This window comes from Monodelphis domestica, chromosome 7 (genome assembly GCF_027887165.1).
Source record: "Monodelphis domestica isolate mMonDom1 chromosome 7, mMonDom1.pri, whole genome shotgun sequence".
Lineage (NCBI taxonomy): Eukaryota > Metazoa > Chordata > Mammalia > Didelphimorphia > Didelphidae > Monodelphis > Monodelphis domestica.
In genome coordinates this window covers 142,037,928-142,052,024 of record NC_077233.1, presented here as the reverse complement: position 1 = coordinate 142,052,024, position 14,097 = coordinate 142,037,928, and the positions used below count along the sequence as shown (strand labels likewise).

At 38.9% G+C, this 14,097-nt stretch overlaps 1 protein-coding gene across 2 annotated transcripts in view; it reads right to left on the bottom strand.

Annotated features, from left to right (window-relative positions):
* LMF1 (lipase maturation factor 1) overlaps positions 1–5,530 on the bottom strand; it is a 915,352-nt gene extending 909,822 nt beyond the window's left edge. The window contains exon 1 of one of the 2 annotated variants that reach the window (XM_007499282.3): positions 5,307–5,530. In XM_007499282.3, the coding sequence (XP_007499344.1) occupies positions 5,307–5,478 (172 nt within the window). In that variant the 5' untranslated portion in view covers positions 5,479–5,530. The remainder of the gene's footprint in view (positions 1–5,306) is intronic. The other variant, XM_001373637.4, reaches the window with a different exon arrangement.
* Between the last annotated feature and the right edge of the window lie 8,567 nt (positions 5,531–14,097).

The following is a 14,097-nucleotide window of genomic DNA, read 5'->3' as shown; positions in this document are numbered from 1 at the left end:
AGTCACTATGTAATTAAAGGACATCACTAATGTGTGAATTTTAAAACTACTCCACCCTACTCAGACAGTACTTTAGAAGATCTGATTTAGCTATCTCCTGATTAGTAACAATGGAGATATTTTGTTTAACAGAATCAAGTCTTGGGAACTCTACATTTCTCCACCCTACTTAGTTTAACAAGGTCAGGAATGTCTGCACCATACTCAAGGATTAAGTATTTGAGAAAATGGCCTTCAACAGACATGTGCAGAAACAGCGGATAGACCCCTGGGCTGTCCTAAGTCAAGCTAAACTAACATTGGTACAGATGAGATGCAGGAAAGTGACGTAAAACCGTCTATATAGGGCAAGTCACTTGATCTCTTTGGCCTCTTTTCCCAGAGAGGTGTCTCTGGCTGGCAGCATGCTAAGGGTTCCAACATCTTGGCCTGGTGGCAGCTATTTGCCTGGGTTTTGGCGGTGAGTTTGCCCTTGAGCTAATTTAGGTTCAGGCATCTTGGCTGAGCTATCTTGGAGTTCAGGCTGATTCCTTCCTCTTTAACTCTCCACAACCTTACCTTATAGAGCCTCTAATCTTCCCACCCGGCAAAAGCCAGGCAGGAGAAATTCTACGCCCTTTTCCTTCTCCCTTCTTCTTAAATTTCTTTCCACTATATTAATTAAATCACCATAAATTTCCAGACTGACTTGGGTACATTTTTTTTTGTTTTTGGGGATATCCATGGTGGCCAATAATTAATATAGTTTAGATCACAGCACTAAAATTATCCTTTACAAGTGATGATAAAGAGAGAAGTGGCTGAAACAATGGGAATTTATGTGATGCTTCAACAATTCCTTGCATTTGTAAAAATAAGGATGCCAGGGGTTTAGGGCTTGAGAATAGCTTCATATGCTGCTTGTGCTGAGTATTGAAAACTGGTATGTCTGAAATGAAGAATTATTAACCTTCCACACCTGGGGGATAACCTGTGTAAAAGAACAAAAGCTATATGTCCTAGTAAAGAATATTAAAGTCACAATGGCTGAACTTCATGAAGAGTTCATGAAGGAGAGTGGGACTGGGAAAGGAGATTGGAGTCTGGTTGCAGCAGACTTTAAATGCAAAACAAAGGAGTTTATAGCAGTAGGAAGCCCCATTTATTAAGCAAGATAGTAACAGGGAAGGAAACCTTGAACTCTAGAAACCAATTAAGGGATTATTGCAGTCAAATCAAGAGGTGATGATGATCTCTGATATCTATATCCCCTGTTTACTCACACATATGAGCACACATATCTAGACATAAAAAGGCATGCCCAAAATGAAGGAATAGAAAAGATAAGAGCCAAATAATAAAATGGAAACACAACCAAGAAAATGAAGAAAAATTATAATGTATAGAAAAAGGCAAATGGAAAAGAGCCCTGAATTTAGAATGACACCTTAGTTTTGCTACTTACTAAACTTCTTTGCTTTGGGCAAATAACTACTTTCCTGGGTCTGTTTTCTCATTTGAAAAATGAAAGTGATGGATTAAATGATCTGAAGTCCCTTCCAACTATAAATCTATGCCACTATAATTAGGCATTTGTGAGGAATAGATAATATTATTTAAAATATTTTATATTCTCATTTTTACAAGTATAATTAATAATCACAATGTGGAAGAATAAGAAAATCTGGATTTGAGTCCAGATTCTGCCACTAAAATGACTCTTTCACTAGATGACTCACTAGTCTACCACTTAATAGTGATTTTCTCTTCTAGGCCTTAATTTTGAACCTCTGTAAAAAGAAGAGATTGGATCAGATGATCGATCAGATGATCAAAGATTCATAACTAGAAGAATCAATAAGTTTCCGTCAGTTCCAATATGCTTATGTAGCATCCCAAGCATATTCACATCTATGAAATATAAATGACTGTATGGCTACTGTGTCTCCAAGCATAAGGTTATACCAATGAGGTTTGTGAATGTAACCTTGAACTGGCCATGCGGCCCTTGGCTAAGACAAACTCATTAACATGCTCGGACTCAATTCCCCGGGAAAGGGAGGTTTGCAATCTACACGCCCAAAGGTGTTCCCTCTACCTTGCCACCCAATCTTAAGTGTCTATACTTTGTGATGTGGGTACTACGTGCTTGGGAGTACCGCCAAAGCAGGACAGGAATAAATTCAGAGGCAATCCCATGAACTTCCTCTTGGCCTTTCTCCCTTCCATGGAGCTCCACTGGGCTCCTCAATGACTATGTCTCTCCTCTTGACCTTCTCCTTCCCCGAGGCTGTAACCATCTCTGCCTGCGTTTCCTATCTTAATCTCCTCATCCACCTCGTGTTCCTTTGTACTCATACTCTCCTATCAAAGGGAGTATCATAGGGATTGCCTGCCCTATCCAACTACTGACTTGTCCTTGTCTTTCATTTCCACCCTGGTTCTCGGTTCCTACCTCTCCTCGGGTCCCATCACAAAGGTGAGCCCCTTCCCTTGTGGGACCCTGCTGGTCAGGGAAGTCCATTAAGGAAAACCCCACAGCTTACATTTGTGTCTTATACTTTTCTAAGTATCTTCATATCCATTATCTCATTTGAGGGACAGCTTGTATGTAATAGAAAGAATGCTAGATTACATCAAGCAACTAGGATTCATATCCTGGTTCTGCCACTTACGAATTATATGTTCATGGGCAAGTTACTTAAACCCCTCCTCACCTTGATTTCCTAATGTATAAAATAAAGGAGTTGGACTAATGGATAAAGATCCTCCAATTCTCTTTCTATGATCCTATTTGTTTCTCATAACTCTGTAAAGTATATGGGTTATTTTCAGGCAGCCTATTTTGTGAAGTTCTTTTATTTAATCAACGGGTATTTATTAAGCATCTATATGAAAGGCACAATTCTAGGCACACAAAGGCAAAATTAAACCAAGTTTCTATTTTTGTCTTTGTATCCTTAGCAGCAAGGTATGTAAACATTAATCTCAAAAAAGATAAAAGGTTCTTCATAATTATTTGAGCCACAAACACTCATCCTCTAAGTTTCTAATTTTTTCCTTAACTCATCATGTTTTATTGTAAACAAATATAATGAAAGATGTGCTAGGTTAAAGTCAGAACAAAATGCAATAATGTTGAAAAGGACCAGAAAACCCCATCAGGGAGATTATAAAGTAATATAAAATATTATGGATTCTATGAAGTGCTGGCCTTTAAACCCAGGCTCATGTTCATACCTGTATAATATCAGTCTAATATTATAGGAATCTAATAGGGAAAAGGACTAGAATTGGAATTAGAAGACCTGGATTTCAAGACCCTGTTTGTCTCTTACATTATTTTGTAAACAATGACAAATCTTTTAATTTTTCTTGAGCTTCAATTGCTTTATCTATAAACTATGAAGAGTTAGATTACATGGTTTCTAAGATGCTTTACAAGTTTAACACTATGATTCTAAGCAGCCGTAAAGTATTTTATTCAGTTAGGAGAACAGCAGTTAAAAGGATATGCACCAGATTCCATCATTATAAATTAGTAGAACAGTTTATTTTGGTTTAAAATTATTTGACTTTGGATTGAGAGATCTTATATTACAATATGGAATGTCTTTTTCTTTGGTTTCACAACAAAAATTGTGTATCACATTTGTGTAACTTAGATATAATTTGCCTTCTGGTTTCAGGTTATTCTGTATCAAAAACATTAAACTCTAAGCTCTCCTTTCAATCTCTACTCAGGTGGCAGACATCCACTTTGCCACAAGAGAAAAAAACCATCACCAGCAAGTGATTTATTTTGGTAACTGTGTCAATGGCTTTGTAATTACTTTTGGTGAAAAGATTCTATTTAATAAATTATAACTATGTAGTTTTTTAATACACATCAGATTCATTTGCTTAAAAACCCAGGTTACACAACGACAGAATTTAGTCCAAATATAAATAATGTTAACTAGAAAGATCACTTTCATTGCCAGAGGTGGTTTTTAACATGATTTTAATTTGATAAGAAATCAAATACCTCCAGCAATTTCTCAAAGCACCATAGGCCTATATTTAGAAACACTACTTATGAAACATACAGTTTTTGGTAAAACAAAGTGGTGAGAAAAATGATTTCTCTGGGAACCAAAGCTTTGATTGACTAGTATCCATCCTGGATGTCCTGAGTCAGTCACTTAAACCCCCTGACCCTCTAAGATTTTCCATCTCTGAAAAAAATTGTCTAACTCTTACAAGCAAAAAAATACAGATATCAGTAAATGCTAATAACATTTTAAGTTTCTATGGAAACAGCTAGCAAGAGACACAGATATGAGGCAAACATAAGTTAAGGACATTATATTACCCACTTTATAAAAGATTCTTTCCCATTCCCCAAACTATCAAATCTGGAGACCCATCTTTTGAAGATAATGAGGTGGTTGGCACCCAGGTCCTCAAGAGGGATGCCCTCCTGTGGGGTACTTTGACCCTTCCTGCCTGAGATAAGGACTTCAGAAAAAAAAAAAAATATGATCGGTTTATCTTCAGAAGGGAACACCACCATCCATGTCTCTACCTTTACAATTTTTATTTTTCTCATACCCTCCGAAGTCCTTTTCTCCCAGATGGCCTTTATCATCAAATTCTTCATCTATGAAAGGGGATAGGAAGGAGAGGAAAAATAAAATATCTAAAGTCTGAGGTACTTTCTGAATCTGTTTTATCATCTGTAAGAAGGAAGAGGCACACTTTCAAGATACTGGAGTAAATGATTTCTAAGACTGTTCTGGAATCTGGACAAGGATTCCTAACCAGGATCCTTTATTATTTTATGCATTTAAACATTGTTCTGGGTGCAGAGGCTTCAGCCAAAATCTTCTGCTGAAATCTCCAAAAAGGTAAGGAACCTTTGCTCTAGAACCCAGAATTCCACCCACAGAGATTGCTATCGCTGGGAGAGGCCTTCGAGAGCATTTTCTTCTAAGCCCCATATCCCACCCTCCCATTTCACAGCTAGGAACACTGAAGCCTCGGCTCGGGAAGTGACCCACCCGAACCGAAGCCAGGAGTCCAGGCTCTGTGAGTTTGCGGGGAGGGCGTTGAGACTGTCCCATAAGTAGCTTTTGGTGTGGGGATGCGTTTTCTTCTTCCCTCCCACCGCAGAGACAAGTAGCCCCAGAAACCAGAACAGAGGCCAGGGATGGAGGGAGGAGGGGCCGCCGGCAGGTCGGGGCGGGGCTGCGGGGTTAGAGGCCTTAGAGGGCGGGGACGACGCGGGACGACGCGGGACGACGCGTGAGCGTCTCCGGGTACTATCAGCCCGGCTTAGGACTCACAGTAAAGGAAAGCCAGGGCCCTCAGGAGCACTATCCTGGTCAGCCAGAAGGTGCCTGTCAGGAGACAAGGCGGACAGCTCGGAGGCTCCTGCCCAGGGACCTTTAGGGGCTCGAGCTGAGGAGCATCGCCTCCTCCTCTCCTCTTCCTCAGAGACTCCATGGGGGCAGCCATTGCAAGCAGGAGAGACTCAGAGAAGAAACCCCGAGACGCATGCGCACGCACGCACGCTCCGTAGGGAAGCAAAAGCAAGATTCTGAAGACCTTAAAAGTGGGATGGGCACACCCTGTGGCCACACCCATTCTGGAACTCTCGCCCTGCCCAGTAAGGGAGCCGGAGTCTGTCTGCGGGACTAGGAATTTTATACTGCCGTATCATCTCTGTACTACCAACCTCCTAGGCGGGCCTTGATTGCAAAAAATCTGGGGTTATCCCAGAGGTTTATGGCAAGCATTCAAGGCCTCCCTTGATCAGGTTCCAAACGCTTTGGTGAAGTACACAGAGTTAGGAATTAGAGGTAGATCTGGAAACACCAACTCCCTAGCTGAAAATGTGGGTTAGTGAGAGCCCTGGATTTGGGGTCAAGAAAACCTGAGTTCACATCCCCAGGTCTGTTACCTTTTGTTCCTCTTGTAATTTACCTCTAATTTTCGGCATTTGTTAAGTGAAGGGGCTGGAAAAGTTTTCTAAATTAGTCCTCCCTCTCCTCCCCCCTCTCTTTCCTTTACCCAACAGTCCCCTCCCCACCCGCAATTACCGACATGCTTCTGAGATGAGCCAAATTACTGCCGGGGAAAGAGGCAGCAACGATTTCCTGCCTTTTAAATAAAAACCCTCTCTGGAGCTTCTCCCTATTCACACCACTCCATCCCACAATTAGTGATTCCATTTACTAACGATTACTTGTAATAAAAAATTAAAATCGCCTTATAAGGCAATAGTTCTATAGAGGACGGAGATATATGCTTTGCTTTTTGCACCTGCTCACTCCCTAAGTAGAGAAAACAAAGTCCCGGAGTGGTGGAGAGTGGCGGCTGTCTGTATCAGCCTGTGCCATCCATCCCTTATCCAGTTAGAGCTGCTGGAGAGGGGTCACCAGGCAGAGTCCACCGTTCCAGACTTCCCTTATTGAAATTGTTTGGCTGACCTGAAGCCCCTTCTCTAGCTACGGTGGGTAACACCTCCTGCACCCTCCTCTGCTTTCACAAAGTCACCTGCCGAGACTCGGGGAACTCGGGGAGCGAAAGAATTTTGTTTTAAAACATTTGTTTCCTATTACAGGATTAAGCTGAGCTCCGAGGTCCCTTTCTCCCGCCCCCACCTTCATCTCAGAAGAGAAAAGCATTTCAGAATTTTTGTGGGGACCAGCTAGGATATCCCTAATTATCTCTATTAGGGAGAGGTTTTCATGCATTCTGTTTTAAGGTCACTAGGGCAAAGCATTCCTTTCCCAGCCCTATGGCAAGAAGGACAGACAGTCATCGTGGGATTGCAGATCCAGAATAAAAAGGTTTAGAGAACTAGTCAGCATCAACTCTCAGTGAGGTGATAATATTTGCCATGCCCCACTGAACCTTCAAGCATCCTTTCAGTGATTCCCAGCAAGGTCTGTTGAGCATACCTGTAATTTGTTATTCTACTTAACAAACAAAACCTTGCCAGATGGCTTCTCAAAATAGGAAAATGCGTTCAAATCCTTAGAGATGCCTCAAATAGAAGAGTGGCCAAAGGATAGGAAAGAAACCGTTTTCAAAGTAAGAATTGAAAAAGAATTATCAACAACCAAATTGTTAATATGAGAAACTTTGAGATTTCAAATCAAACCCAACAAATAGGGAAAGATTCTCAAACACTAAAACAGTAATGAAGGAGGTAATATGCTCTTGGCAAAGCTGCAAATTAATGCAAGCTTTTTGGAAACCAACTTGAAACAATTCAAGAAAAGTCATTAAATTGTTCATACACTTTGACCCAGCCACCCTGCTACTGAGCTCATACTCCTATAAGGGCAAAGGCAGAAAGAAAAGTCTCCTGTAGACCAAAATATTCATAGCAGTTGTGTTTTGAGGCAACAAAAAAGTTAGAAACAAAGTAGATGCCCATAGATTGGAAAATAACTGAATTGTAGCATATGTGAATGTAATGAAGTATTATTACACCATAAGAAATGAGGAATTAGACAAAGGAAGACTGGTATGAAGTTGTCAACATGGAATCTAGAAACCTCAAACTTGTAGCCTAGTAGGATCTGATGAACCCCAAACTTTAGGACTATCTTGTAAGAGTGGCTCTTTGGCACAATACACAGCTCATCAGTCTCAAAAGCTGCTGAAGGTCCTGAGGTCCATCCTGGGAAGGAGGGTGTGATATAGAGTCACTGTGTTTAGGCTTAACCTCCACCTAAAGTAGATTGTCTTTTACCCTAGGGTCCATTATTCAGTCTGAAACTGCTAGCCTGAGGTTCCCCTCAGGGTGGATTCTCACAGGAACAGGAAACAAGCACAAGCTTTGGAGTTTCCAACTTACAAGCTAGTCCTAAAGCTTGAGGTTCATCAGATCCTACTAGGCTACAAGTTTGAGGTTTCTAGGTTCCATGTTGACAAAGTGATACATGGGGAAATAAGCTGAACCAAGGGATCAATATGCATATTGATTACAATAAAGGGGAAAAAAACACTCAAGGAAACAGGATTCTGAATACTAATAAGAAACAATTTTAAGGTCTTCTGGTAGTGTCATGGGCATTGTATCCCCAGAAACACAGGTAAACTATTATCAGGGAAATTCCTTTGCTCCCTTATACCCTCTGACTCCCAACCCAGAACCTCTGACTGAGAGGATTATCCTCCTTTGATTGTCTCATTGATTTGAGATGGACAAAGAGACACACCTCATCCATCTGTCATCCAAATCATGAGAACCACCCCCTATGCCTTTGGGGAAACCTCCTCCCCAACCCCTTGCCCCAGAGTCAAGTCCTCATTGCTGTAAAAGAATATAAAAACCCCAGAACTGAGGCATTCTGGGAGCAACCTCCCAAGTTGCTCCACTCATCCTGTCTTGATTGCCAAAAATTCAAGATTACTAATAAATCTCTCTTTACTTTTAAGTTAAGTTTTGGAGTCTTGCATTCTTGCAAAAGATATCCTTCCCAAACCCCAGGGGTACACCTCTGTACCCCATAACAGTAGCAAGATGAATTAGAGGGAATGTCTACTCCAAGCATAGTGAAGACTTCTCCCAGGAGAATGGATGGATGAGAACAATTCATTCTAGTGACCATGAAGCTGACTGAAGTAGGCACTATGGAGTACTTACAACTTGGTCAGATATAATAAACAACAAAGTCATTCACTTCATCCCAAGCCATTGCTAGTGTAAACCTTAAAATTTCTTAGACTTATGAATGTTGGAAATTTCCCCATTGGGAAATCTCATACTGGAAAAAATTTCCTACTGATAGTAAGAAACTCTATTGGAATGTGAAAACCCTTAGCATGGGAGGGTCCTTCTCCTCCCTACTTAAGACTATTTTAGGACAGAAACCTTTTGCTAAACAATGGAAAGGGCTTTGACCTATGCTTAAGCATAGAACAGGAAGTTCTTTGAGTCATGATTGATTTTAGAATTGATACAATAGAGATACTTGGAATGACAGAATCAGGTCTTGGAAAATACAATCTCTATCCTACTTAGAGTAACAGGATTTAGGAAGGGCTGCAGCAAGATCAAAATTTAATTATTTGAGAATATGACCTTCAACCGACATGTGCAAAGCCACAGACCTCTGGGCGGTCCTGGGTTAAACTAGAGCCACCATTGCCACAGGGGAGACATCTACAGTGATTGGTATATGTGAGAACTGAGGGGAGGGAACTTAGAGGGTTTCCTTAAAGATATCGGGGTCTGAGGAGAGAGAGAGGAGGTTTTGCTCTGAGCGAGGTGGCTCTGAAGGAGGACTGAGGAGGTTGCTCTGTGGGAGGACCAGGAGAGAAGGCTGGCTCTGAAGGAGGAGAATTCTCTGGAAACATTTCTTGAAAGGAGGCTCTCTTGAAGGTGGAGCCTGAGGTTGGCATGAGAAGCCTTACCTAGAGAGATCTTGGGTGAGTGATAAAACCAACTGACTGATTTATTCATTCTTATTCCTTTCTTACTTTCTCTCTTTTTCTATTGATTAATCAGTGTATTATAAATTAAATTTCTCTATAAAACCCAGTTGGCTTGGGCATATTCATAAATTGGGAACATATTCCCTGGCGATCATCTTATATTTATATAAAACCAAGACACAGTAGAAAACATATTTCAGTGGTCATAATTTATATATATATATATATATTTCCCTTGCTCCCAAACATTTTAATTATCACAGTTTATGGCTCCCACTCTCTTATCTACAACTATTTAACAGTCAAAACTATTTTAAATCTAACACTAGTCATCCTGACTTTAGGCTTATGAATGGCCTTCAAGGACTCTGGAATAGAGAATGAGGCTAATGACTTTGTGCAACTCTGTTTAACTTAAATCTGTCAGGAACAAGTCAAGACAGTACTCAGGGATGTCGCTGGTTCTCTTCTAAACAAAGGAAGAACAAACAAGATGTAAGATAACAAGCATAGAATATTTCATATACTTTGTCAGACTTGGTCACTATTTAGTTTTAATTGTTTTTTCTCTCTTATTAGGAATGGCTCAATAATGGGGGAGGCATTGAATGAGGACATTTGGAAATTATTGTGATTTAAAAACAAATAAAAATTCTTTTTTTAAATGCCAAGAGGACTTCTGATCAAGATGGCAGCCTAAATGAAATCCTGGGTCCCATAGTAGGTGTTGAATACCTAAAACTTACCCTAAGCCAATGATGGTGAACCTTTTAAAGAGGTGGGTGATAGGGAAAATGACCATGAGCACACCTAGAGAGGGGGAGGGGAGCAGCCCAGCCCCACATCCATCTGACTTTTTAGTAACAAACTCTGGTGAACTATGTACTGAGGCAACATTGAGTGTCCACAGAGAAGTTCTGAGTGTCCCATCTGGCACACATGCCATAGGTTCACCACCATAGCCCTGGACCAAATAATGATCAAGAAATCCAATGGGGAACTATAGGAAGGAACTTGTTCCACACCAGAACTGCACAAAAGGTCAGAATAAATGTCAGCCAAGCAGTAGGAAAGGAGACCATCAACAAAATCAGTGCCAGCATAGCAAATAACCCTGAAGCCTCCAAGTTCCATTAGAAAAGGACCAGAGATAGCAGTGCTCCATTACCTAGCATTCTGAACTGAGCCTCTCTAGAGGTCCCTAAAGATCTAGTGCTCTGAACCTCAAAGATATAATGGGGCCTGAGAGAATGAGGTCTTAGAAGAAAATCAAGGCCACTACACCCAAAAGTACACCAGAGCCAGAACCTGGCTCTAGTGCAAAGTCACAATTCAGAAACTAAAGCTAGAAAGATTAGTAAAGCAAGGATGATGACCAGTGCCAAAGAGAATTGCAAAGAATAACTCCATAATAACTGCAGAGGATCAAAGGAACAAATATTTTCCATAAATACTACATAAGTAACTAGAAGAAATGAAGGAAGAGATTTTAAAAATTAAATTAAAACCCTGGAGGAAAAAATTGGAAGGAGTATAAAAAGTTTAGAGGAAATAGTCATTACTCTTGACCAATAAATATTCCTGAAAACTAGAAAAAATAGAAAATCAATTACTTCATGAGATATCAAGAAATATCAGAACAAAATCAACAGATTAAAATATAGAAGAAAATAGAAAATATACAGTTTTTTAACGGACCTGGAAAATATTTTAAGGAAAGATTATTTAAGAATTACTTGACTCCTTGAAAACCATAACTATAAAACAAATAAAAAACCAAAAATCCAGGCATTTTATTTCAAACAATCATAAATAAAACTTCCCAAACCTATCCAAAGGGCAAAGTGAAGATAGAAATAGTCCATAAATAAATTTATGAAAGAGACTTAAAAGAAAAAGTCCTATAAAAGAATGACATATCCAAACTCCATAATTTCCCCATGCCAAAAAAAAACAACAAAAAATTCAAAAAGGAAAAACTCACATACCTAAGAACCACAGAAGACCTGACAGCTTCTACAAAAATAAAAGATCTTGGAATAGCATATGACAGCAAAAGATACACTTTACAATCAAGAATAACTTACCCTAAAAACTGTGTATAATCTTATGGGAGAGGAAATGAATTTTGAATGGAAGAGGGCTTTCAAGAATTTTTAAATGAAAAGAATAGATTTGAATAAGAACCTTGAAATGCAAACATAGGATTCAAGAGAAATCTAGAAATAAATGGAAGGAGCTGTTTGATGTAGTAGTACTAATATTCTAATAATTGAATAAAAAAATAAATGTCCCTTCAGAACCTTAATGTACTCAACGAGTATTGAAGTTAAATAAGGAAAAAAAAGATCCAGCAATGGACTTAATCTGTTCTGGAGGTTTTTAGAGGGAAAATAGGAAGGAGAATAAAAAGAACACTAGTGTAGAAAGGAGGAAGTAGGGGTAGAACCTGTTATTTTTCATCTTTGGAGTACATGAAAAGAAAAGTATACAAATATGGAGGAAGAGATAGGGGTAATAGGCATCTGATGAACTCATTTGAAATGAACAAAGGAGGGTTAAATATGCATACAGTTTGGTGTTGAAATATATCATATTCAACAGGAAAACAATAGTGATAAAGATGGTTAGGAGAAATAATACCATTGGGAAGAAGTAGCTGCAAGCAAAACAAACTACTTAATATTGAAGGAAGGATTAAAAGGCAAACTAGGAATTCAAGACAAAGTTAGGGATTGGAGGTGGACCTGGAGGCAATAAATCCACAACTAGAAATGTGAGATAATAGTGAGAGTCCTGGATTTAGAGAAATCAACAGCTCTGTGAAAAAGTCCCCCTCTAAGAGGATCCCTCAATTGAGCAATAGTTAAACAAAAAATATGGCATGTAATAGAATATTTTTGAAATATAACAAATGACCAAAGTTATATAGAGAATATTGAATATATAGAGAATCTTGAATATTATGAATTGATAAATGTTGAAGGGAAAAGAAGCAGGAGAATAATTTGTACAAGTATAGCAACAGCTTAAAGAAAAATGATTTTGAAAGATTTAAAAATTATGATTAGTGGAATCAACAACCCCTGCTCCAGAAGATATATAATAAAATATGCTACCCACCTCTTCCTAGAGAGGTAATGGGCTCAAGGTTTTTAAAGAGCATGATCACTATATGAATTTGTTTTGCTTGATTCTTCTTATTGTTACAATTTTTAATAATTTCTCTTCAGGAAGGGGACACGGGAGGAGAGTGTAAATAGCAGTACTGATGCCAAAAAGAGGACCAATAAAGCAATTTTCTTGTGTACTTGCACAGAAGAAAAAAGATGGAAGTTCAGAAAGAAACATAGACTAGGACGATGATATGTAGAATTTATTCTATGCTTTAAATAAGAAGTATGAAATGGAAATTCTCAGTTTCATATATAATCCTATTTTTATGTTTTTCCATATATATGGAAATGCTTTTTTCATGTTTAATTTTTGAATCATAATTTTAAAGTCCCAAGTTATAAACTTTTAACTTTCAGGTTTAATGGCCAGTGATTCTACAATATAATATAGTTCACCTCTCCCTTTTTTATAGATGAGAACACTGTGGTTCAGGAATTGAAGGAATAATTTTGCATATGGTTGCAATGTGAGGGAACCAGGAACAGAGTCCAGGTCTGACTTCAAGTTTGACCCCTTATCAAGGCTCTTTCAGGTTATCAAGCAAATATTTAAAATGCCTAAAAGTTATATTTCTACTAAATACTATGAATTTCACTCAAAATAAATTTCATAATACTTCTCTGCCCACTAAATTCTAGATTCAACTAATAGAACATAATCATGCTAGGACAGTTAGAAAAATCAGAGAAAATGCTTAAAGACAAGTAATATTTCTATCATATTTTACAATATACAGAGTATTTTCTTCATAGCAACCTTGTGAGGTAGGTAATACTAACATTGTTATCAGTATTTTACAAAAGGGGAAACAATCTTGGAATTAGAGCTGGAAGGGAGGAACCTCATTTGTTATCCATTCTATACATATCAAAACTCATTTTATGAATCATTGGGGTCATAGGCTGAACTTGAAGAGACTTGAGAGGTCATTTATTCAAATACACTCATTTTATAGGTGAGGAGACTGATGCCAAAAAAGTAAAATTATATGGCTAAGTTTACATAGTAAATGGCTTACAGTTTTCAAACTTAATTCAAAATCTACCACTTTTATGACAGTACTACAAATACCATCTCATTTCCCACATGGCTATAGCCCTTTTAGACTGCTTTGGACTTCATCATAATCCCAGGAGCCTCATCATTGGAAAATCTCATCCTATAAGTTCAGATCAACCATAGTACTGACACCTCATCAGTACTCTTTGACACTGGCATGGACATCATACCCCTAAACTCAGGCAAACTGCAAGCTAGGAAATTCCTTTGTTCCCTTCTGTCTTTGTGACTCCTAACCCAAGAATATCTGACAACTTTTATAAGACCCTGAGATTATTATCATCCTTGGACTGTCCTTTAGATTTGAAATGGACAAAGAGATGCCCCTCCAGGCTATACCTGGATACCATCTGGCTGTATCTCAGACATCCATCTGCCCCCTAAACTAGGAGGGTCTTCAGGCAGACTCCAGTCAGATGACCAACTCCCTCCCCCCCCCCCAATGCC